Source organism: Diuraphis noxia, unplaced genomic scaffold (assembly GCF_037042655.1).
Source record: "Diuraphis noxia isolate RWA-SAM2 unplaced genomic scaffold, SU_Dnox_SAM2 contig0001, whole genome shotgun sequence".
Lineage (NCBI taxonomy): Eukaryota > Metazoa > Arthropoda > Insecta > Hemiptera > Aphididae > Diuraphis > Diuraphis noxia.
In genome coordinates this window covers 93,181,657-93,209,600 of record NW_028301711.1, presented here as the reverse complement: position 1 = coordinate 93,209,600, position 27,944 = coordinate 93,181,657, and the positions used below count along the sequence as shown (strand labels likewise).

General features: G+C 28.3%; 1 protein-coding gene across 1 annotated transcript in view; it reads left to right on the top strand.

Annotated features, from left to right (window-relative positions):
* The window catches only part of LOC149062485 (uncharacterized), a 66,338-nt gene extending 40,424 nt beyond the window's left edge, over positions 1 to 25,914 (top strand). The window contains exons 4-6 of the mRNA XM_089217113.1: positions 15,705 to 15,806; positions 18,917 to 19,119; positions 23,386 to 25,914. Of these exons, the coding sequence (XP_089073239.1) occupies positions 15,714 to 15,806; positions 18,917 to 19,119; positions 23,386 to 23,590 (501 nt within the window). The 5' untranslated portion in view covers positions 15,705 to 15,713 and the 3' untranslated portion in view covers positions 23,591 to 25,914. The remainder of the gene's footprint in view (positions 1 to 15,704; positions 15,807 to 18,916; positions 19,120 to 23,385) is intronic.
* Positions 25,915 to 27,944: the final 2,030 nt, after the last annotated feature.

Below are 27,944 nucleotides of genomic sequence, written 5' to 3'. Positions count from 1 at the left end.
CACTGTACCGTCTATTCAATATCACGGCAGGAGCGGTGTGTGTCTGAATAGTCGCCGACCAGCCGTACTTATGTACTTCTCGACTCTAATGTTTCTGTAGAATCAGGAGTGTGCATCGTGTTATCTTTATGATTTTCTCATAGCCCGTCTTTGTTAATGGTGCCGTTGACATTAGTATGATATTATAGACCTCGTTTAGTTACGAATTATGTATTATTAAGTCCTTTTCCGTGACTTGAAACCGTATAATTCGCGCTGGCCACACCGTGGTTTTAATACTGTTGCCGGGTAGCGCGCTCTGTTGCGTTCACTGAGCGTTATCTTTTCATTCCTCGACAATGTTAACTCTGCGATACACCGCTAGTAACGCGTGACTATATTTACAGGCGGTCGATGCTAACCGCTATATTCAGAAGTATATAACAATTTCTCGTTACAGAGTGGAGACAGTTTGTCAGACTAGGATATTTTGTACTATAATAATATTAGATATTGTTATTTAAAAAAAATGTGTATAGAATAAATTCCAAATTAATTGAATCCGATTCATTATATACCAGAATTATTCAGCCATTCGTAGTAGATAAATACAACTTATTATATAGTATTAATATAAGTCATTAACGAAATTAACTTTTAAAAATAGAATATAAGATATACTCTTAGAAATAATATTTTTAAATTACAACAGTATAACTGAAATAATTTTTAATATTTATAATATTTTTCAACTGCTATTATATAATCTAATGGGGAATCTTGTATTAAATTTTCAAATTTTTTGACACAATTAATACAATTGTATATTGACATTTATAGAATAAAAATAGCAAAATTTCAAATATCTATAAATATCTTAAAAATTGTTGGAAATTTTGAAAAATTTATCAAGTATAGAAATTAAAGAAATAAACATTTGGTGTGAATATCAAATTTCTATACAGTTATTCGTTTTTGAATAACAACAAATTAAAAATATCAGTATAAGAGAAGTTGAATATCCAATGTTGTAATTCAAATTTTCATAAAAATTTAATTTGACATTCCGGTAGACATTTCTTATTTGATAAAAAGTAGAAAAACTCACGAAGAATCTTGTATTGAATTTTCAAATCTAATATTTAAAAAGATACATTTTTATGAACTTATAATTTTCGTGATTTTTACGTATTTTGGCAAAATTTGAACTATTAAAAAAAAAAGTTGTGCCTGTATCTTTAATATTTTTTGACTTGCGTTGTAACATTGTATTAAATTTTGAAGTTTTTTTTACCAAAAGAATAACATTTTAATATTATTTATAAAAATAAACTAAAAGATGGACAATTTCAAATGTCTATAGAAAACTTAAAAAGATTTGAAATATTTTGAAAACTTTATCAATTATAGAAATATTTTCAGTATTAACAATCAGCGAAAATTGAATGTGTCTACGGTAATTTGTTTTAGAGTAACATCGATTTAAAAATTCGATTTTCTCAAAATTTGATTTCACATGAAAATTCCCATTTTTCCTTAATTATTTTCTGTTTTTCCCGGTGCTTTTTAAAACTACTGAAATTCATAATTTGACATACTCAATTCACCAACTACATTCACTTTCCAATCGGAGAAGCTACTGAAGTAGAAAATCGATGCATTATTTCGACAACTTATCGTGTACAAAGGGCAGTCACAGGCACACAAAAAAATAAAAAACACATAAAATTGTAAAATCAATGCATTTATCGCTACGCTAAGAATCTGAAATTCCGGAGTAAAATCGCATTTTAAACATTATATACTATTACCATGCTCAATTTGTGAAATTATTTCGATTGGCTTCGTTCTTAAATTTGTTTAATATATGAATCTGAATATTATATGTATACCTATATATAATAAAGTTTAAAAGAATATTTAAAAATACCCTTTTTTGATTTGTAATTCTATTTTTATACAATATATTATGTTATCGAAGTTTTCCGTAAATTGGATTTTCGATTACTCAAATATTTTTTGCCCCCAACCAATTCGAGTTATTGAGGTTCCACTGTATTATAAAATTTATGGGTACCATAAAAACAAGTGTTGAGGTTTATAAGTTTCATTCGTTAATATAGGTATATATTATATTATAATGTGGAACACGATTGGGTATTAATTGAGCACGTGATGGTGGACCTGACTGTCACAACCGTCTAGATGAATTGAATCGCGGGCGGCCCTTGTGCTAGTACAACACGAGACAAGTGAAATAATGATTGTAAAGAGACGATGACAATATAACAATATAATCATAATAGTACACATCGTACCTAATACCTTTATAATAATAACGCTTCAATAAAGGCTGCTCGTATCGGAGTCGTTGTAATTGTCTCTCTATATGACGTGTACCTACAATGTAATATAATATATATGACCGAAAATCCACTCGACGAAATCTCGAGCATCACGTTTTTTTTTGCGTATTTATTTTCTTCCATAACACCTATCATGCGTGCATTCTACTTAAATATAATATATAATACAATATACCTATTATACATATATAACTATACTATATATATATATATTTATATCATACTGCGATATAATATAATATAAAATAAAATATGATATAATTTATTCTGAAGAGCTTTCTCAGCGTTTTAAATCGCCAACACGACTCTGTTATTTTGTTTTCGTATTGCACGAGGTCATCTGTGACTGTTGTTGCTGAACTTACATATTGCTTACTACTGTATGAGTATATAATCACGAACAGTCCGTGGATTATTAATATGGTACTCGAGAAATTTGCCCATCTCGGACTTTGTTTGTACAGGTTAGCTTGGTATGTATACCAATAATATTTGATACCATCTGTGCACGCATCACGGTTTGGAGGGTTTAGTATCAGGGCTCAGTGGAATTAAAAATATACATAATTTTAGTATGCAGTATTCCAGGGTACGATGAGCCATTACACGGACGACCTTATCATCACTCTGGTATTATAATCGGTATCGCTCAAAGTCAAAACGATTAGGCACAATTTCGAATCTCAAATATTGAGCATGTCCAAATCAAAATCACATATATTTCAACCTTCAAGTCTAATAATTGAAAAATAACAGATAAAAATGCATATAGATAGTGGTTTATTCTTTTAAATAAAAAGAAACAATTGTAAACAACTGAAATTCGTGTTACGTGTTGGTACATATTATATTATAATATTATGTACGAAACCGATTGATAATAATACTGTAATATATTATTATTATGTATCTTTTGATAATAAGGTTCTAATTTAAATATCGGTTTCGATTAATAATTTATCAATTACTTTTATTCCGCTCTCCAAAGTTCGATAAATTGTGTTTACATCTCAATTAATTATGATTTTTGACGACGTAAGCTGCAGCTACTGCAGAGTTCAGAGTTGAGCTTTTGACGGCCAAGTGAAATCAAATAATAATAAACATAATATTATTTCATAATTCACTTTGATTTTGATATGAATTCTATTCAAATATCACAAGATGTTTGTTTTTAAAATCGAACATGAATAAAATAATTGTCATCACTCTATACTATATTTTAATTGACTGGTATTATTGAAAATTCGACAATATTTCGTCATTATTTCATTTTTCTGACTGCACATTCGATTGTATACGATTCAATAACACGGGGCTCTAATCTATTTACTATATGTAAATAATGTAAGTCATTTTAATATTTTATTGCCCGCCATAAACCAACGACTGGTGTTTATAAACATATTATAAATTATTTAAATTTATTAATGAATTTCTTAATTATATTGAATTAAAAAAAAAAGTTAGATATTATGTTCATAAGTTATAAATTTTAATATTACTGTTTTTTTCATTACAATATTATAATAATAATTAAAAACTAAAAATTTAATTATCGCTAAACCATGTTCCTTATCTGTTTAAATTATATATAAAATCAGCTACTAATTGCTATTATTTTATATTCTCTTAAACATATCTATCAAAACAGTTGTTCAATTATTAGAACATTTTATTTTTATCGTTGTTAAAACGTTAAATTTAATATTATATTTTTAATCAAACCCATTTTTACTTTAGATTATTAATGCCATGATAAAAATATTTATCTGTTAAATTAAAAATAATTATTATAATAACTCTAAATGTGTTTAATTATTTTGAAAAGTTAAAGTGTTAGCTGCAGTAGTCAATATTTATATGCAATTTCTTGATAGTTAAAACTTAGTAGAATCTACTCACTTTGTATATTATTTTTATTTTATTTTATTTTATTTTTAAGGTACAGGCCTAAGCCCAAAACAAAGAGTAATATAATAGTAATTAAATATAGTAAATTAAATGAATGAATTACAAATATAATAAATAAACAATTAATCAACGAAAATTAAAATTAATAGAATTTGAAATAGTATTAACAAAGACCCAGTTTAACAGTATTTAAGGAAAATTGAAAGTGGGGTCTTCATTAGCAATACGCATAAGACGGTTTATAGGTGAATTACCTAAGTATTTAGAAGAAGAAAATAGAATTAAAAATGGAGGAGAAGATCTAGTCGGACGTGCTGGAACTTTGAAACATAACTGAGAGAGTAGGGTAGGGCTATCAATAGCGTGAGATAAAAACTTTAAAAAAAAATTTATATTATGTTATAGGTATATATTTGATGATTATAATCTCTGATTATGAGTACTTATACCTACCTATTTACAATGAACGATGAAATATCTATGTATTAAATTTTTGTAATACAACATTAGTAAAATGCGTAATATTTTATTGTATACTACTATTATATTGTATTATGATTGAAGTTAATTTTTATTTTATAAAATTAAAAAATAAACTGTTCAAAACGAAATGAATGGCATCAGTTCAGCTGACTGCAAAAAAAAAAAAAATTAAACCAGCCAATTATTCGTATGTTTTGGGACATGATAATAAAAATAATATTAATCATATTACAGATCACGATTTTTCTTAAAATATGAAGAGGACATCATATCCATATGTGTTATTTCCGTTTTACACACATACGACAGTAAATTTCCATTCGCTAGTTTTAATAGTGTGCAGTTAGTTTTGATATTAGAGTGAATTAACCTAATATCAAAATTTTAGACGAAAACATTATCAGTGTTTTATCTTTGGTTTTTTTTAGATATTTAAATTTTTTAGTGAGTTATGAGTATGTGAGGTATTATTATTTGAAAATGGTCATAATTCACTTAAAAATTAAAATATCGTAAAAAAGCCAACTGAGGAACATGATATTTTATTGCCTAAAATTCTGATAATAGCTGGTAAATTTACTCTAATATCAATATCAGCTGCACACTAATAAAACTGGTGAACGAAAATGTGGCGGTATGTCGTATATATGTGAAAGGTGGAGACAACACGCACGGGTGCGATGTTCTTTTAACTTCCAATCGGATTGCATCATCGTAATACTTGTAATAATTTATTATTGTAAATAGCACCAGGTACCCATATTGACATAGGTATTATATCGTTTGCTGACGATATATTTTTTTCGTTCTTTCTTCAAATTATAATAAATATACCTACTTTATATAATAATATATCTAAGTATTAAAGTGACGCGTGCGTTCATGTTATTAATATTATCTAAGCGATTTAAAAATAGGCACTTTGGCGCGAGCGGTCAATCACGCATTAACGTGTTCAATACTATACAGACAATCAGCTGCAGACTTCACTCGTGCACCGGTGTGACTAGATTTTTTTAAACAATATTCCATTACTTCTTTTTTTTTTTAAGCATTTATCATTTTATTTCAGTGTTGTTTGCTCTATGCAACGGAATCGTTTGAACCCGCGTTCCATCCATCGCGCATATCGGAATTTCACAGCACTCCTATTGATGTTTTCGCGTGACCGAGCGAGTGCCAAATACCCGCGATATCATATTATACTAAACAATAAACTATTTTAGTTTTAGTGTTTTTACCTACAACGCCAAATTTATGAACATTCCATACTCACAGTAGCAGCAGCTAGTGTATACGTCATACATTTTTGCTCGACGTTTTACACTTTTAGCGAGAATCGATACCAACGTATCATGCGTCTCAAAAACGATTTTGTGCACAATGTCAATAATATTATACTATTGTCTTTCATGAGCTCAATGGTTTGTGGGATGTACCTAGTTACGATATTGTATTGAACATTGTAGCGTGTTCCTTCCACGATCAATCTAAAAGCGATTCCCTTTTTTATGTAATTATATCCTCAAAATTTCACTTGTTATTATGGTCATAACCGTATGTCTCGTTCCATTAATAACGAGCCCTTGCACAATACTTGTTCTATAAACGTACTAGGTATTTAATTATGTATTCAATTTATTTTAGTAAAATTGTTATAGGAACTTTAAAATTGCACTTTAATTGTTAAATTATATTATCTGAAGTTTAATTAATAATTATGTTATTTACTATCTACTAAGAAAACCACCACTTGGCGTTAATAAATAAAACAAAACGAAACAAAAATATTGTAGATACGACCATTATAGTACATTTTAAAAAGTCTTCGATTCTAAACCACAAGCGTCCTCTTTCTTTCTTAATTACCATATAATGTATATCTATAAAACTATAAAACTAGATAAACAATAGTGTAATATATATAAAACAGCTTTAATTTTATCATTAAACAACTGTGTTATAACTTAGATTATTTGTTGAGTTTGTATACAGAGTGATTCACCATCACGCCCGTCCAGCTTTTGATATTTATCCTATTTGCATTTTCTTAAGTTTATCTGATTATTTTGATTTCGATGTTTGATTAGGTACATATGCTATTATGTTATTCAACCTAAATCTCAAAGTTGTTATTCTCATATTCGATGTCTATAACAGTGGTGGATTTTGAGATTTTTAGTTATTTTATATAAGAAAAGAAAAAACAAATATACTCGTATTATAATGTAATATATTATATACATATTCAGCCAATAATCTATGTTGTTGTGGCTTAATTTTAAATAAAAAAAAAAAATATTATATACATATGATTTATCATTTGTATGAATTTTTGTCTGCCAGATTTATTTTAGTTACAATATTTGTAGTGATAAATACTGATTTTTTTTGTGTGTTAATTTATTGTTTTATGAATCCAATAAGTTAATTAATATTATTTAAGTAACTATAAACTCAGTTAATATGTCACGTTTGAGTGCAGTACCCATAAACCTAATCATTAATCAGGTAATCGCAGTGAGCCTTAGCTTAATAAATTTTGAGGTAATAAGGTTTGTAAATATAATTTTAAAAGTCACACGTAGAAACTGATGTTATTTTGCCTATTTCGAACGCCTAAAAATAAATATTTGATAAGAAATCAAAAATATCACGCAATTGCAAAGATATTTTAACATTGCTTTTGGGCCAAGTGTTTTTTTAGAATAAAAGAATTTCAATAGTCATGGGGTTAAACGTCAAACTTTGACAATAGTGTCGTTAAAATTACCCCTTTGATAAGTCAAGTTCATTTTCACAATCACATTCATTTGTTTTGAGTTAACGGGTTGTCAAGCAAATCAATCACAGTGTATACCTATCTATTAGTTATAATTATAACGATGTAATGTATACAATATATATAACTCAAGAATCGAGTCATAACTATTAATACACTGTATGAAACGAACAATACTGTAAAAACAAACAATTTAAAATTTAATAAATTGTCTATCTACAAACGTGTATAGAGATTAATCAAGTACTTAAAAATAAAATAAATTTGGTGATTTTTATTTAACACCAGTGTGTAATTACGTAGTAACTACTACCTAATAACTAATAAGTGTTATATATTTATATACAATATTTATAATTTAAATGTGTAATTAGTAAAACAATTAGGCAGGTATTAGGATTTAGGGTAGACACTTGCAGCATAATATTATTTTACTTCGTTAAAATTAGTATCAAGTGTGCTATTAAATGTATTATATTAATTTCAAGGGAGTTTTAAACTGATTGAGTGAAGTTAATAAATCAAATCACGAATAACTCAGATAAACTGTTTTGTTTGTCTAATAATAAAATAAGAGCCATAATCTTCAGTCATGTAATTTAAAAAAGTGGGTAAGCAAGTGGATGTCTCCTATGTTGTTTGCTGAAATCGTAAGATTTAATGAAATGAAACGTCAGAATTCAAATTGTAAATCGTACCCGTTGGATTTTATATTATAACGTTAAGTAATTATTTGTATGCATTCCCGTAGCCTTTATTTGACACAATTATTCGGAAAAATTCAAAAATGTGTACGAAATAGCGTTGAGAAAAGCGCAATGCGATTGTTCGCTGTCCTAATGCAAATTCCGATCTAATTCTTTGCAATAATACTCGGGACTTGTAAACATCAGAACAACTTTTGAGGATCAGGTATTTCAGAGTTCAGAGCTTAACATTCTTTTGTTGTAAAATACTTTGTAAATAATCCGTAGAATTTTGTGAAAACGAGCGCAATAATAATGATGCTAAGTGCGCTTCTTCACGTCATCCGTGGATGTCTCAAACAATTTCATATTATATACATAATTTTATATGTCTATACAAATACAATATTATTGTTTGAGTATGACGTTTCGTATACAAATCGTAAATGATTCGTAAACAAGTATTATAATATTTATATTATGTTCATACCTTCGACCCAGAAACGCTCGTCGTGAGTGTTTGGGATTCGGGTGCAAAACATTTTCGTTATTTGACAATAACCTCATTAATTCCACATTATTCAGAACGCACACGTCATAAATTTAGTAAACCTATAACTGGTATCAGTGGTATCATATTATATTCATACAAGGTGATTCTTTTAAAACTAAACGCTAATTTTATCAAACATTCTTAGGCTACGTTTTTGGAAAAACTTTTTACATAATTTGAAGTCGTTATTAAACTACTATTGAATAAATTTATTATATTTGTATAGTTTGATTTATCGTCATCGTTGATCACCTTGAACAGCATATACCTACATTTTATTTCCTATTCTAAAAAGAATATCTTTTGACGATTTAAATATTTGAAAATCAAATTTTGAAAAATTAATAGTATAGGTAGTTGGTTAGTTGTTAATTATTTATTATGGCACGAAGCCAATTCGCACGAAGAATTATAAAACATATTATTTAATATAATTCGATAATTCGAATAAAATAATAATAATATTATATTATACAGTATCATTAATAATAATAATAATTATTATTATTATGACATACAGCAATAATCAGTGGTTTATTTTTTATTTATTTATTTTTTTTTTTTGGGGGGGGAGGGGGGGAGTACATTTTATTCTCATCCTAAATAATCCGACAGTAAAATTCTTTGAATCTTTTTGAATTAAGAAAGAATGTAATATATTTAACATATACCAATATTAAAATCTTTTTTCTCAAAACTGAAATTTCTTCATTTATTTTAGTTTTTTCTTGTTGTACCTATAATATAGTTAATATTATGTTGACGTATAGTTTATGTTATCACAGTAATTTAATTTAATAAATGTTATAAATCGTTTGTTGGTTATTAATTATTGTTTATTGTTTACCAAATATAAAATATGAATAAAAAATATTTATTAAGAAATATTACTTTAAATGAAAAATAAATGACAAGTGATCTTTTTTATTGTATTTTGGATTTTGTTCCTTACGGTTTAAAGGTCGGTAAATTTTAACAATTTTTGAGCTATTTTTAGACATTTTAATTTTGGGAGTTTTTTTGTTGTAATTCGGTTAAAAACATTCGTAAAAACTTTGAATTTGGGTTGTTTACTTATATTAGCATTACCTAGACATGGTAAAAATATCAAAATATTTCAGTTTTTTTTTTTTTTTTAAATCTAAGATTTGAACATTTTTAATAATCTATAATATATCCTAGACAGATAAACTGTCTCCGCTCAGAATTGTTTTTCGTATACAATGATATAATATCATTGGATTCACATTTAATTCCATCCATTACAGTTACCCACTTGTAACCTACTGTACAGCAAAAACACATTTACAACTTACCCGATTTTAGTTAAACTACTTTTAGCATCGTTTTATAAATAAACTCTTATGTAGGTTCTTAATGGTATTTAACATTATGATTACTCAATACCCGTTACTTACAATAACTTGTTTTTAAACCATAAAATGAGTTTAAAGTCGTCAAGAGATGGAATAGTACCAAAATAATAAGAATAATACCAAGAGAAAACCTAACATTGTAACAGAGGGGTTGTCGTTCATGCAAATAATTAGTTCATTAAATATTAGAAAAATGTTTGAAAATTAATTGTTATTTAAGAGCAGCCTGGATTTAGTTTTGTTCCAGGGACAAAAAAATGATGTGGTTGGCCTGAGAGTCGGAACTATGGAACTATTGCGTGAGGGAAGCAAATATTAAATCTAATTTAAAATCCTAGATATTAGGTATGGATTATAATCAGTATCATAAGTTTTGAGAAGTGTGATAATGGACCAACCATATATTGTCTACTTACCTATGTCTACATACATATAGTTATAATAATTATACTTGCTTGAAATTCGATTTTTATACATTTTAATATTGATTGAATTCTCAGTATACTTAAAACATATGCTGCGTTCAATGAAGGAAAAAGTAAAATAAAACATATTTTTAAAAATGTTGTTTAGTAATGTTATCTTCCGTTTTACGAGAAAAAATATTTCTAAAAAATTAATATTTTTCTGGATACAAAATATTTACCATTTAAAATATTATTATTATATCTTGTAATCCCATGCGTTGTACGATGATTATGATAGTAAACCTACTCATTCGGAGTTTACAAAATATAATATTCACTAATGTCATAAGTTATGACTCATAACTCATAAGGCGGTTAGCCGAATATTCTGGTCGGGCATAATACGAGATAATATGTTGTTTTTTTTCCGCATTGTCCCATCAATTTCGACGCGTTCTAAATAATTGAGCAGGTCAAAATAACTCAACTGATGATACGTCGATATATTGTTTTGTATACATTTTGTGTTCGTTCTCCTTATAAACTATAATATCGATGGTGCATTGTTTAAAACAGAGCCAAAACAATCTATCTGTGAAACTGTACCACGACGTTACTTTTTAATCCTCCGAGAGCATTATAATTTAAAAATTTAGAACACCGAAGCGATTACTCAGATTATTATAATGTATATAGTGTTATAGTACAATATGTTGTACCGCGATGATTAGAGAATACCTACGTCCTACATAGTACCTGTGATCCGTGCTATATATTATAAGTTATATAATACTAATGTGTCAATTACATAGATTGGTCTTGTTGTTGTTCATGTTTAACTTTCCGGCAAGTAAATCCTTGAATTAGCTGGAATCTCGGTAAACGTGTTGTACTATGCATTGATAATGCTATTATTATATTGTAATTAATGTTCGGTCAATATTATTTACATGTCATTTTTAAAAATGCAAAATTAAAATTGTACGTAAATTGTCAGTATTTAGTACCTTAAAAACATTTCCGCTTACGGACCTATAAATAATGCTCTAAAATACCAGAAATAAAATGACATTGCGTCAAATTCCAGTCTTCAATACAATAATGAAATGATTAAGTACATTGACCGATGGCTCGTTGTAATAGTTTATAAACAGATTATTAACAACCTCGTCCTCGGGGCGATTTACTATGTGTGCATTTTATAGTGTGTTACGTTTAATATATTATTATTTGCGTATAACGTTTTCTGACTGGTAGTTAATGATGTGCCTATATATTATAATTAGTACAGATACGAGGAATTCTGTCAGTTCACTCAAGTGTCGAAAAGTTATTTTACCATGGTATAAGCTATTATTATTTAATTTTTATAGTTTTTATTCCTCGACTGTAGGTCAAGTTATTATTTTATCCGATTGTAATAACTATAAATTGTTCATGTTGTCCGACTCTGCAGCTATCGAGTTATATATGTAAGTATTTGATGTTATTAAATCGAGTAAACATTTGTGTAAAGCAATATTTTTCCCATGTATAATTTCATGGTTGCTAAACATTTAATAACCTATATATAATACACCAATAACGGTACCTATACTGACTAATGACTATTAGGTACCCATATAATATGATATAATATAATGTAACTTTGAAAACGACTATACGTACTATGTCATTACTTTATTCTTAATCGTTTCATATAAATTGACCACCGACATCGACCTAACCCACAGACAGAAACGGCATTCTGGTCGTTATAGGTTTTCGAGAACGCAAATAATTTGGAATATTTACGCCTTGACACGTCGATGTCGTGTACATTACACTCATAATAATTGGCTGATGTAAGTATCTATTCGACAGCGAGTAAAAAAAAATACTGGTACAAAACCAAACCCAAAATTCAAAAAAAAAAAAAACACGACCTCGAGCAGGAAGTGAATCGTACAACGTCGGCAGAGTAATATTTATCACTATATAATAATACATTACAATAATATTGTAATGATTATTATTTTACATATTTTCGTGACCGCGACGAACTGGTTTTCGCCGGTTATGAGTTATGACGTATGTACGAGTAGAATGGTATAACACATGATCTCTCGTGTAGTACACGGTTCGTCGTTAAAGATATTTTACGTATTTCTGCGATATATTTTTGTTGTCGTCATCGAACACGGCGTTGGTGGTGGGGACGTAAAAGTGTAACGTGCGCGTTCGTTCCTAAGGAAAATAAAGATTTAAAAAAAAAATAGTTGTCTGCAAAAAAATAGAATATAAGAAATTTCACCTACTCCGGTGAAAGTATTACGATACTCGTTGTCGGCGGCGGCGGCCAGTACACAAAACACACACACACACACACACACATACACACACCTAATAATAGCGTTTCGTGAACTCACCGCCGTTCCCGGTTAAGGTCGTTGACCGTCTTTCTCTCGGGCGGGGCGGCGTGCAACCGATCCGAACCGTGATTGACCTCGTTTCGGGGGAGAGAAGCCGTGTACCTGGGGAGGTGGAGAACGAGAAACACGACCAGGAGGAGTAGGATGATGAGAAGGAGAAGGAAGAGAATAAGGTGAAGGAGAAGAAGTAGAAGTGGAAGAAATGGAAGTCAAAGAGCGACGAGGAATAGATGATGAGAAGGAGGAAGAGAAGCGGTAAAAAATATGCACAACCGGAACACAATACGCGAGCCACATAATTGTGCTCCGTTCGCGTAGGTACTATAACAATGCACATAATATTATGTGCAGATATTATATATTATTATTATGTTATATTATATCCCACACGAGACCGTTTTCAACCTGTCGGAAACGGCAATGTGTGTATTGTTGCTGTCGTCACATTATCACATGTATTTGCGCATACAGTAAAACACCGTCTCGATGTCCCTAAACGTGTAATGTGCTGTTTACGACACACCAGCCACATCCTTCGTGGATCGGAGACGGATCATCATTCGGTCGCCGCCATGTGGTTCTGAATCGATTTTTAAGTCCTTGCGACGAATTTTCTCTGCCAACAGCTTTAACTTACTATAATATAATTAATATTACGATCTAATGATATTATGATGTAGGTTATGACATGACGTGGTTAATCGGTATTCGGTATGCATATTATACAGAGTGTCCAGCGAGGATTTACCCATTGCGATATCTCTCGAAATAATGGAGATTTAAAAATTCTGGTTTTTTAATAAGATACACAGCGGGATAAGAACTGCGATCATTTCACATTTTGATTTAATTTAATGCTTTAGTAAAAAATTTTAAAAAATATATTTTTTTATTTAAATATTTCCAAAAAAATCACTACAGCCATTATGCAGAGTTAATTTTTCTGAAAATATTGATGTTTCAAAATTGTATTTCCATTAATTTCCTGATTTTTGATTTTTTTTTTTTTAGTTTCGAGAAAAATTGCGAATTTTATTATTTCAGTGTGATATTTTTTAATAATATTTTATTCCTTCAAAACTAGAAACATTCAAATTAAATAGTTGTAGTTCTTTTCCCGTCGAGTCTTATAACAAAACGAGAATTTTGAAATCTCCATTATTTCGGGATATATCGCAATGGGTAAATCCTCACGGGACACCCTATATATAAATAAACACGTCGTATCAACGGTAAACAGCGCGTAGAACCCATTTCGTAGGTTAAATCATTATTACTTGTCACCTCCGTACTGGACAAAATTGAGTGCAAATAACATTGTGGGTTAGTGAATTTTTTTCTGCGTTCGACTCATGCGAAGTATTCCTGTTAAAACTTGACAATAATTTATAAAAATGCGTGATATTATGTTATCATAGTTGGGGCTTTACATGCACCAAAATTGACCTGAAACCGTAACACACTACACATCTAAAAATCGTTTGAGAATCTGACACCCAAAACTCATGATATAACAAGACGACAAGAAATAACTATTCAAGAGACAAGAAATAAATGTATGCTATTGAGACTCGACCATATATTATATTATAATCGTTGTCCACAAAATTACAACCAGGTATAATAGGTACCTACGTCCCAATCGCATTGTGTGAAATACGACAGAAAATAATAATCGCCACTCGCTCGGACTGTATACGGAGTATACTTTTGTGTTGTGTATTATTATCATTATCTTATTTTATAATATTATTAAGTGACCGAAAAATCGTAAAATATATCGTATGCATCAGTTACTTTAACTCTCATTACGGTCTCTGTCTCTCGTAGATATAATTACATTATATCGACAGATGTCGCACATTAGCATAATAAGTATTTATCATATTATTATTATTATCGCGTTATTACTCGTTTGCATCATCATCATCATCATCATCGTCATCAATATATATCATTACATTCATAACGCGCGCGTACGGATCGCGGAGGGACCATCACGCGCGTCATCATTTGATTTCGCGGACTAGATATCTATTACCGGTTCGTCGACCTGAGTTTGCCACGTTCGTTCGCATAATATTATAAAACATTATATTGTCGGAACTCACCGCCGGCGCAGACGGTTTTTTTCTTCAATAATTTCTCATTCTCTCTCTCTCTCTCTCTCTTTACGTAAACGACGTTACGGAGAAAACGTTGTACGGGCCGGTCATCGACGCCTGAAGAAAGTCGGCCGTGAAAGTACGCGCGAAATATATAATACGATATTATATATTATCCGTGTCAGGCGTACACGAGAAACCACGGTTCAAGTTCAAAGTCCTAAATCGTTATGGCATCGATTGTCGTTGACGGTCACAGCCGATGACGACGCCCGAACACCGTCGCTATAAACGGATCGAACCGTTCGGCTATGAAACAATAATCTGACATCACGATAATTTATTATTATTGTTATTATTAGTTGTATTATTGTATATAATTAAAATATTGATTTGGATATCAAATGAATTATATAACCGATGTATACATCACACAGCGTTATCATAATAATTCGTAAATTAATAATATTGTGTTGAATGTTTTAAATAAATTATAATTATTATTTGTCACTCGATGGATTTTTGTGATATTAAAATACATTGAAAATGTTTTAAGATGGTGTTTTCTAAATAAATAAATAAAAAAAAAAAATTATCAATTTATCTATTATTACTATAATTAATATTTTCTTTTTTTTTCAGTCATCCAAAATGATTTTAGTAAAAAGAAACAGTGTAGTTGCCAATCGGTTTCAATGCAAAATCATATGTTTGATATTCTTCCTGATAATAGTTATGATGAAGGTAAGAACTTGTGTTTGTTTTTATTTTACTGCTTGCGATAAATTTTTAGCCTCATGAGGATTATTAAAAAGAGATAATAACTGCGATTATAGTAATATTTTCTATGTCCTCAGAATTTTTCATTTTAATCAAGCACAGACTTGTATTGTGGATTTTCGGGTCACTCTCAAAAATAAATTTCACACATTTTTAAAAGTTAAGAAAGAAAAAAAATAATCAAATAATGTAGAAAAAATAAATTTCTAATTAAAATCATGATAATAATAATAACAATAATAATATCATAATAAATGTATAACTAAACGTCTAAACATAAGTTAATTAATCTATAACTTATGACAACAACAATATAGGCACCGTGAAAAAGTCCATCCTAGAAAAAATCAAACTACGGAAAAAATATCAAAAACTTCCTGTATAATATTATTAGGTATAATTTAGTATATAATATATAAATAATAATTTAATAATCGTTACTATTTTGTTAATTACATAATAATATCCTCGTAAAATATTTTGCAGAGTACATACGCTAACCGTTCCGATTTTCAAATTTAGTTCGATATCCACATGAATCGTGTATTGCGTAATGTATAAACGGCGTATGGTCTTTCTATATCTTTATTTAAACGTTCTACCCATAATTACCCGACGCGGTCTAACCCGTAATTACGATGTGTTTCTCTATAAGATTCTGAGTGGCGCTCTGAATGTATAATGTGTGTGTTTTTTTTGTGACTGCGTACACGATATGTTGTCGAAATAATGCTTCGATTTTTTATTTCAGTAGCTTTTGAATCTAGTTGGTGCATTGGGGAGGTCAAATTTTGAAATCCTCAGTAGATTTCAAAAGCACCAGGGAAAATAAAACAGAAATTAAGGAAAAACAGGAATTTTTATGAGTATTTTTTGAATTACAACATTGGATGTGCACTCAATATCTCTTGTACCGATATTCTTATTTTTTTTATTGATCAAAGTACATCGACAACTAGGCCATTAGTAAAATAATTTTTTTTTTATATATTTTTAGTATTTTTATTCTTTTAAGTATACATTTTATTACTATTTTGTTGTAATTCAAAAACGAATAATTGTAGAAATATGAAATTTACACCAAATGTTTATTTTACCAATTCCTATACTTGGTAAAATTTCAAAATTTTCAAAATATTCCAATTAAAAAAAAAAATATTTATAGACATTTGAAATTTTGCATTTTTTTTGTTTTTTTATTCTATTAATGTCAATACAATTTTATTTATTGGGTCAAAAAACTTGAAAATTTAATAAAAGATTCCCCATAAGTTGATTTAATAGCAGTTGGAAAATATTAAAAATACACAGCATGTTTTTTTTTTTATAACGTTTAAAGTTCAAATTTTGATAAAATTTATTTAATTTAAAATTTAAAAATTTAATTTTTAACTGTTAAAATTTATAAAATGGTTAACTTTAATAGCTGAGGATTGAAAAATTTAAAACCTGGTTCCATGTAATTAGTCAATTCTGCTGCAAAAAAAATCTAAAAACTATACAAATATAGTTTTGTTTATAGTTATTTTAAGTTCAAATTTGAATGAAATTAAATATTAAATAACCAAGGATAATAATTAAAGCTATATTTTTGTAATTTAAAAATATTATTCATGGATATTTGAAAGTTCTAGAGTGTACTTTATATTCCAATTTTAATAGTTAATATCATTAATATTTGAGTGATTCGGGTACATAATCAATCTGATTTGATTAATTTAGAATTTTTTTATAGATACCTTCATAGATTACATATATATTTTTTAAATTTAATTAATATAGTATAAAATATCGTAGACTGACCTATCGTTTCTGCTCAGAATTGTTTTTTGTATAATATACAATGATATTATATCATTGAATTAAAAATATTTAATAACACCCATTTGTAAGCTACTGAACAGTAGAGCCAAATCCACTTACCCCTTTGCCCTTTATTTCGTTTTTTTTTTTTTTTACATATTTATTTAATTTGTCAATCTATAAAAGAAATATTTACAATAAGTATAATGGAGGGGTACATGATAGGTCATGGTTATGAATGAATGAAGAAGCTATTCGATAATAGCACTTCATGGCGGAATAGTAGTGATTAGTGGACTATAGTTAACTATTTCGTTTTAAATCGTGTTTCCCTGAAATAAAGCGAACATGTTAACCATGCAGCGCAATGCACTGATGTGATGCAATTTTACAAAAACAATATTCACGTATTTACCACAACAACAATAATGATATAATATAGCTATATGCTCCTGGCATGTTTAATGTTAAAAACCTCAATTGGGTGGCTTCTCTACTTTGTTTTCATATCATTGTTTTATTTTATTTATTATTAGCAAATAAGCTTACCTATTAGTTTTTAGATTTATATAACGGATAGCCTAATAAAAAAAATGTTGATTCTATACAACACCAATTATACAACACAGTCATTAGTCATTACATATTATGCTAAGTATACTAGTACCTTGTTCCGATCATAGCTAAATACTAAATAAATGTAGCAATGGTTCCTATAAGGTCATAAGGTAAACACACCAAGTATTATGACACGTAATTAAAATAATTTATTGTTTCTTATACGACGTTTCATAACAATATTATTATTTTATTGTCATAATATCACCATGGAAATGTCAAACACTCGAATCGAGAGAATTGGTGACTAACCGATTTATTAAACTGACTATGTACAATCGATACGACGCCCCCCCCCCCCCCCGCCATAGGCCATTATTTTTTTAATGTAAATATTAATAATAATAATAATAATAAAAAACCCCTAAATATGACGATAATATAATGATGGACACTAAATATTGAAAAAGTTTTAAAGAAATATCAATTACATCTGATATAAATATAAATGCGCTTGGATGACAGTTTTAGTAGGAGGGAGAAAACAGTTTTTTTATTTACTGTTTTTTCTATGGTTCCTTCTTACTATCATTTGTCGCTTCTGTACACGTTTGAAATTACATCAAATCCTCTACTGCCGCATACGATGTTGCGTACTGCATCACATGCCATGTTTAATCAATGCTTATTTTGTTTGCATATATATTGTTTAGATCGTGTCATATGCATGCCAAGAGTTAACAGTCAGCGTTACCAATAATGGTGTCTCCAAAACGGTATTTTCGACATCCATCTATGATTTATTTCCATGCAGTGGAAAACCAAATTGCTATTATCAAAAGAATTCGATAAACTGCACGAGAATGACTAAATTAAATATAGCGTTAAACTTCTCTAAAGAGGTTGGAGTAAAACCGTAAGTATAATAACGTATTCCCATTGATACTGTCATTAGTATAAAATCATATATGATACGGCTAGCTGCAATTAGTATTCATAAATTTAGTGACGACAAAATACGTGTCAGGAATGACATGGCACATAGGGTATTGAAGATAAACATTTTATGCGGTTTTACACTTTTATAATATGACTCAACGTGGGTCTGTGGGTAACTATGCATTTGCGTGTCCTCAGATATATTTTTTATAGATGAGGGAGAGGTGGTCCATGACAATTTAAAAATAAATAGCTTTTTTTTTATCAAGAACACCTACACTTTAACACATTAGTATATTACAATACTACACGTATAATACCATAATATATATTATAACATAATAATGTTTAAATAAATACAAAATACATATTTTGAAAAACAGAACTAAAAACCTTTGTAGAGGTGGCATTTTCAACTTGGGGCTATTCAACCTCTGGAAACCCGTTCAAATGTCGTTAAGTGTTTAAGTCGATTCAAACGCGCGTATACGAATTTTCGAATGCAGCAATAAGCAAAAAAATATTGAGATGAGTAATAGTAAGATTTTACGTCTGCATATATATTAATGATAAGCATAATCTTTTACGCTCGTTCAAAAATCATACCTGTACACAATGAAAATGAACTGATTGACAACTCAACAATAACGATATCGTGCCTTTATCGAGTCAGTTTTCAGTATAATACTATAATATTATTAAATCATTATAATATATTATTATTATTATTATCATAGTTACCGTCACTCGGGGGGATTAATATTATGTGGGACAGAGTAGAAAGTAACGAAGAGTGTTAAATAAGTATATGAGATACCTACGTTATATTATTATTTTAATAACACGAAAATGGAAATAAAACGCATAATTTAAAACTCAGAAACTCACTGCCTTCTAGCCACGGTTTTCGTCGCGGTCACTCGTCTCGCTCCATTCAACCGACCAAAAAGCTAGTGTCGTGGTGTTATTGTGATTTAGACCAAAATTGACGCGTCCGCTAGGTAAAAGCTTTCTTTGCCATTTTCAGTTTTTCAGGTATAGCTATAATTTTTTTATTTTTGACGAGAATGTTTAAATAATCTTTTCATCTAGAACATTAAATGGTCTCCAACAATTCTTTTACTGTGGGTTGAATTTAAAATATACTTTGGCATCACGGAAAAAAATTGTTTAGACTAGAGCTTTAGAGATATGAAGAAATTTAAGGAGAGAAGAATCGCCGTTTTAAATTGTATTATGTTGTGTGACTTCATTATTGTGTACAAATGAAAAACATAATTTTATTATTATTTAATTTATCCGATTTTTACCTAACCAAATAAAATAAGATATAGATTAAGAATTTTAGAGTTCAAGGTCAAAACATCAGTCAACTCAGCGGGTAGTTCGTAAAGCTTGACGTGTCGAAACACTCATCGTCTACTGTTAGAAATCCCGTAAATATAACATTGGTACCTCGTATATATATTATAACGTAATTTTATGAAAAATTTAAAAAATCAGACATAAAAATAAGTTCAAATATACACAAATGAATACTATATAGGAGGTATATTATTCGACAGTTAGATAATGTCATTGGTATCCGTAATACGAGTATATACTTGAATAAAATAAAAATAAAAAAGGGATACAAAACTATAAAAATAAGTACACAAATTTTATTTCATTTTATTTTATTTTTTTGATTAGAATATAATTTTAAGGAGTTTCATCAATAACAATTTTTAAAAGTAGTATTACACTATCCTCTCACGTCTCACTCAAATTCAAGCATTGAATGTAATATTATAATATACATAATAATATTATTATTAATTTTAACAGACTACAATCCGTGTATCGATGAGGACTAGACCAAGAAAAAAATATTTACTATAAGTCTATTATATAACTATGCTGGTGGGTAATTATATTTTTTTCGCGGAAATTCATAATATGTTTATCATTACAAAACGTGACGGTTATTAATTAAATTTTTTTTTTGATTTTCACAAGTTTTGAAAACTCGTTGGATACCAAACTGCAGTATACCTAGCAGTACCTAATAATTGCGACGCCTTAATAATCGACAAATCAAGTTTTATATATAAAAACAATTCATCTATATAATAATTCCTTCATAAAATTTATCGTTATGCGATGATATGGTCATTGAGAACCATGTTACCCATGTTATAGTTAAACTTTCATCAACTTTTGTTTTTGATAAGCTCGTACTGAGACTATTAGCATGTTCAACGAGTTTAGTGCAGTGACGTTTTTATAGAAATTCATAACAATGGTTTTATTTTTTAAAACCTATAAAAATAATTAATGTACTTTAGACATTTAACTGAAGCTTTCAAGATATTAAATTATCGAATATAAAAAATGAAAATTGCAACACTTCGAAACGTGTAATATGATGAATGATGATCATAAAATTGCATCAATAAATTAATATTAACCATTTTGGAGGAAGACATTAAAGCCACTGATTATTGTTGGTTTTTTTTTTTTTTTTTTATCACGATGATCTATCATACCGTATTCGGAATGGTATTATAATAAGTTATTATTAATAAAAATACACACAACATTGGCTTGTCAGTTTTTTTTTTGTTATATATTTAAAAAAATTTATAATCTTGTGTGCAAGGTTTAGTGTATAGGCAACATACAATCATTTAACGTAATTTGTGTAGTGTTGAAAATATATTTAGGTATTTTGTACGTATACATAATAAGCACTTTCTCATATAAAACGTTATCTCTTTTTAAATTTACCTAATCATAATATGAAACTATAAGAAAATAAATAATTATAACATAAGTATTAGGTACCTGATGACTGCTATTCTATATTAATTGATTTGTACTAATAGCAATATTTAATATAATATAAAATATCTTAAGACGACCTGATACATGACACACTGTCTCCCCTCAAAATAGTTTCTTAAATAAAATAATGAAACATCATTGAATTTAAATTTGAGACATCCATTATACATTTGTGGCTAATGATTTCCTTCCGGGGGTCGATATCACATTAAAAAACATGAGCGTCAGACAAATTACGTTGGTTCTTGTGTTGAAATTTCTAATTTTCAAATTTTTTATTTTGTTCAATATATTACACATAATATCTAATCCTCGGGATTTCCGGCTATTTCATTAACCTCTTATTCTTTATCCACATGGGTATTGGGCGTATTGCCGAGGCATTTCCGAACTGTTAAGTGTATTTCAAACTGAAAATAATAAAATTAAATCTAACTTAGTAATAACAATATAAATTAAAGTGAGGCGAGCTTTATATTCTAACGAAAAATGAGAAGTTAAAATATGTACATGTGGTATACGAATATAGAAGAGTACTCTGTTTATATAGCGGGAAAAAAATATTAGCAAAATTAAATTTAATAAAAATATAAAAGCAGAGAGTCCAAGTGGAGAGGAAGGGGTTTAACGTCTTGTGTTTATAGTTAAAAGTTTTTATAAGTTTAAAATGAGTTATTTAATCAAATAATCTTATAAATAATAATTATGTTCGCGACTCGTACCCGATACTCATATAGTCTTTAATTAAATTAACTGGAAAAAAGAGAATTCTGATCCGTTGTCTTGCAACTATTTAAAATTATGATAAAATTTAGTTAGTTACGCGTGATCGCACAAATCGAAGTTGGTTTAAACAATTGGAGGTGAAAATAATAATATTATCAATTAATACGTTAACCTATCAGGTATGGTGAAGCAGGAACAATGTTGTAAAAAGTTTTTTTTTTTTTTAAATATTTTGAGTAGTATTTTTAAATACTATTAAAATTCTTCTTTATAAGACTTATTTGAGCGAAATTTTAAATACAATCGTTTTAAGTCAGTATAATATATAAATATTATTTTTATTTTTGAATAAGTAAACCTGTTTGAGTAGTTTTTGACAATAATTATTCATTAAACAGGTCAGATTTAGTTCAGTAGTTGTATTATTATTATTATTAGTAGGTATTTGGTAGTTGTTACAGCTCATAATGTCTGATTTATTAATTAGTAACTTAACTGTACTCATTGAGCAGGAAAAATTATAGGTAGTTCGATTTTTATATGATTTTATACACTTGCCTAATAAACAAACATGTCATTATACCGTTGGCAGTGATTATAATTGTAATAACAATTATATACCCACTGTTGGTGGTAAACAAATATTGCAGGCAACATATAATTATAGTATCAATATGTTTTATTGTCTTAGCAGGCCGCCATTGATCGCCGCCTTGAGTATAGCAATGAAGGACTACAAAAAAGGATTATTTAATGGTGCATACATTGAGATGAACAAAAATAAACCACTGGAGTTGATATTGTGTGATAAGCGTTTGGATATTCTACAATGGGTAAGATGTTCTTTTTTAACCTACACACTCGTTGAGTCATTTTTACAGTTTTATAATGCATAATATAAGAATAATATTTTATACACACGTATACAGAGAAAATCTAAGCTTAAGTATTATATAATCTCGTGACCGGTGTGAATTCCGACACGCGAGGACCAATATTGTTCGATGATGATTACAATCATAATTATACTAATAATTGTCAAGAATGCGAGTTAAATACAACTATTATGACTTACATGCATATAGTTAATGATTCATTCAACACTGACTATATTTATTAAACGCATGCTTAATAAATTACTAATTTTACTTACCTGTGTACATTGGCTCGATTTAGGTGATCAAATCGATTTTCAAGCATTTTACGCATTTTATCGTCGGACGAATGTATCAGGACGCACGATTTTCTCTTAATAATTATTTTAAATATCGGCAATTTCTCAGAAAAAGGCTCCAAAATACTTGCGCTTTCTCCATTGTGCTTAAATACCATGTGCCTAACAACATGGAACCGATGTAAAATTTTATTACCGAAAACCAAAATGTTTATTTGTTTTGATTCTAAGCCTATACATTCGATTTAATCTTAAATACTATAATTTAATGTGCAACAGCTGCACAATACAATGTCATAGCGTAGACACGTAGTATAGCACTTCTGACCAGCGTGGCGTGTCCCAATATTGATACTAATATTATATCGCTTATCGAGCACGACGAACGGCAGAGTTTCGCAAACGGTTCACGATTAACCGTGACATGATATGATATACAAGCAACTCGTCGAGTCGAGTGAATCTTCAAAGTTGTATTTACGAGCTTTTATGTCTACCTACCTTAACTTTAAGTTTGCAAATGGTTAACTCCAAGCGCACATTGGCGGTTGTGCCTTGTTCGTTTGTCGTCATTATTATTATAGGGCAACCGCCAAATATGTAACCTCTTGGCTTTTAGTAGTATAGGTAATATTCTTATTATTATATTATAATGACACGATCTTACATTAATATAGAAAATCGATTATCATTAAATAACAAAAACTCAAGAATGATAAAATAACAATAGTTAAACGCCGAAACGTTCGACTCGAGGAGTATAGCACTCATAATATTTTGTATTATGATAAAATATTTTAGAATCACTAACATTATCATTACTATCAATGGTTTTTTAATCAAACTACGAACTGACGCGTCGCTTGTACTTGTATACATTGACACCATTGAGGAATATAAATAATTGTTATATTATTCACATGTAAATTAATTTCTATGCACCAACGTCAGAATGATTCCGTTAGCTTTGTGTGGACGATAAACTATAATATAATATCTCGTGATGTTCTATTTATGTATATTCAATACAAAGCAGCACGACAAAAAAATAAAAATAATCCAACACCGATTCTTAACTTTTAATATTTTTTTTTCTCCAGTCAAAACTCTAACGTCTTATTGATATTTCTTGTGTACATGTATCCCAGTACAGCGTGAAAAGTTTTTTGCAATGAAAAGTCTGATTTATTTCAACTGAGCGCCGTAAACCGATTTGGACAGACAGTCCAGTACAGGATCGTCGTCTGGTGGTATTTTTTGTATTTTATCTATTTTTTTTTTATTTGTCGCCTTTGCGCCACCGCCGACACCGAAGCCGACTAAAATGGCTACAGCGAGAAGACCAAAAACTCCACTGTTGAGGGAATAGACACGACAAACGTGTCTGGCCGGTTATAAGACCTATGGCCAAAAAGTATTATGATCAGGGTTCGGGAATCATATTTTTAAGTGCTTATGTTGTACCAGTCTTAAAACCATTAAAATAAGCATAATGACAGATACCTGGTAACATTTTTTTTAGTAATTTTATTTTTAGTAAATATGAGACAATTTAAATAATAAATACGAGAATTTTGTAGTAGACTTGAAATACAATATTTATATAGGAATATATTATGTTTGTAATTTGAAAAGTAAAAATTTAATTATTGAATATAAATAACATGTCGTACAAATTTACGACTAGAAGTAATAAACACATTATGAACATAATATGAATTCCAATTTGTTATTGTTTTTAGTTCTATCTAATTATTTATTAAAATGTCTTAAATTTTATTTGAAATGCAAAACAAAAAAAAGCAAGGCAAGACAGGGCGAGTTATTTTAAATTTAATTTATTAAGTTTAATTTAATATAGAAAAATGTAAGTTAGGTTTATATTTCAACTTTTATTTTTCTTAACTTTAAAAAGTTACTAGTTAGCTACTAGAAAGTATAAGTAACTTAACTTAGTTAAAAACCAGTTAAATTATTTTATACAAAAATTTAAAATTCAACCTTTTTTGATTCTAACAAATACAATTATAATTTAATAGAGGTCATATAGCTTTAAATAAATGCATGTATAAAAATGAATTGCTGTAAATATACTTAAATTACTGAATACAAAAAAAATTAATTATTTTTATGTGTTTGTTTACCTACTTATGACCATAAAAAAACTAAATTATAACTAATTATCTACACATTTTATAAAATTAAATATTATTCTACAAATGAATATAAATATAATAATAGGCAATAAATATTTCTATTTACATCGACTAAATTAACGAGTAAACAAACATATTTTTTAAATACTGAGTAAATATTTTATTTTTATTTTTTAAATGACGTAATTACCTTTATCACCTTTCTGTTTACATTATTTTCAATATATTTTATGTACGATAGCCAATTTTATATGTTGTTAGTTAGGTATTAAATATTAAATTTTGAAACCAATAGTAATATTCGATTTTTCCGATATTAATTATTATTATTTTTTTATGTAAAATTAATTTAAACAACCTCTGATTTGATTTTAGGAAAAAAAATTAATGTGACAATAAAATTAACTAGCTAATAAAGTAAAGAACAAAAATTAATTACGCTAGAAGTAAAATAAAGTAATTCTTACTTGGTTAAAAGTAACTTAAATTTTCAATTTTTTAATGCCCAGCCTTGTAAATAAACTAGCTAAACTAAAAGTCAACAATTGTTTTGTATGATTATTTATGAAATGTAAAAAAAATATTTGCATTAAGTTTTCACATTTTATGTTTGAGATTCATGAATAAAATTTATTTCGAACCTTATTTTACCTAAATTTTAAAATAAAGTTTATCAAAATTAATTTGTAAATGTTATTATGACTCGAACCTTGATCATGGTATGTCTTTTTTCGAAGCTTTCAAGTGGATACTACAAGAAGATGAGCCAAAAAACGAACGTTGACAGTTTAATAGTGTTAAGATTACGTATGCTTTATTTTATTTTTGGTTTTCTTTAGTTTTAATTGAAGTCGAAAAAATGAAGTATCTATCAAAATCTAAAATCAGCTCTGCTATGTCAACAACGTTAAATGATAGTAATATTGATATAGGGTAGACCTTTTGGAGGGATTATTTTTGCAACAACTCACCCAGAACAAACAATTAGTTTTTATTTTTTTTTTAAAGAGCACAACGGTAACATAACGAAATAATGTCGTATTTGGGAGTTTTTTATTCTGAAATCCATTTGAAATATTTTGGTTTACTTTCGTAAATTCGTTTATATTTTAAATTTGCCATATCTTAGTATACTGTTAAGTCGAATATGATACATGAAGCATCATTTAAATTTATATTTAAACTCTATAATTCTAATGTAACAATAATTAATTGTTATTTAAAAATCAAATACGATCACAACTTAATACTGTTTAACTCTACAGAGTAGAGTAATATTCTTTAGATTCTTTTCATAGTCAATTTTACTTAAACGGTTTATCCTATAAATAGTTTTAGAATATAAGACTAAGTATAAGTATAGTTCATTTTACGATAAGTACACACATTTCAATCGGTAAAAATATTTAAGCGTCTGTTTTTTAAACAGCATAGAATTCTAAAATAAAGTAATAACTTAAGCTTCTGTCGAATCAATTTTCAGAGTTGAAGAGTCTTTATTTTTTAATAAAAATAAAAAAAAGTTTCACTACTGATTTAAATAATTTATTTTCATGTGCAAATGATCTCTTGGTTTAATTTCTTGGTATAAATATACGTATATTGATTTAAATGTTAATCACCTAATGTTTAAATAGTTTAAATTATTCTTATCGATTGTATTATTGATTCATTACTGATACGCTCCTATTCAAAATTTAATTTTTATATGCAATAATGAATAAATTACTGTTCTATGACAATATTTATTTTCGTATAGATTAGGTTAGTTTACTGAATCAAAGATTAAGATAATGCCACTAACTATATATTTTACAATTCTATTTAAATGTTTCCATTTAATTGAAATTTGATAAGTAAAAAAAAATAGTTTTTAAAATAATTTACTTTTGATAGGTATCTACAGAATTTGAATATATA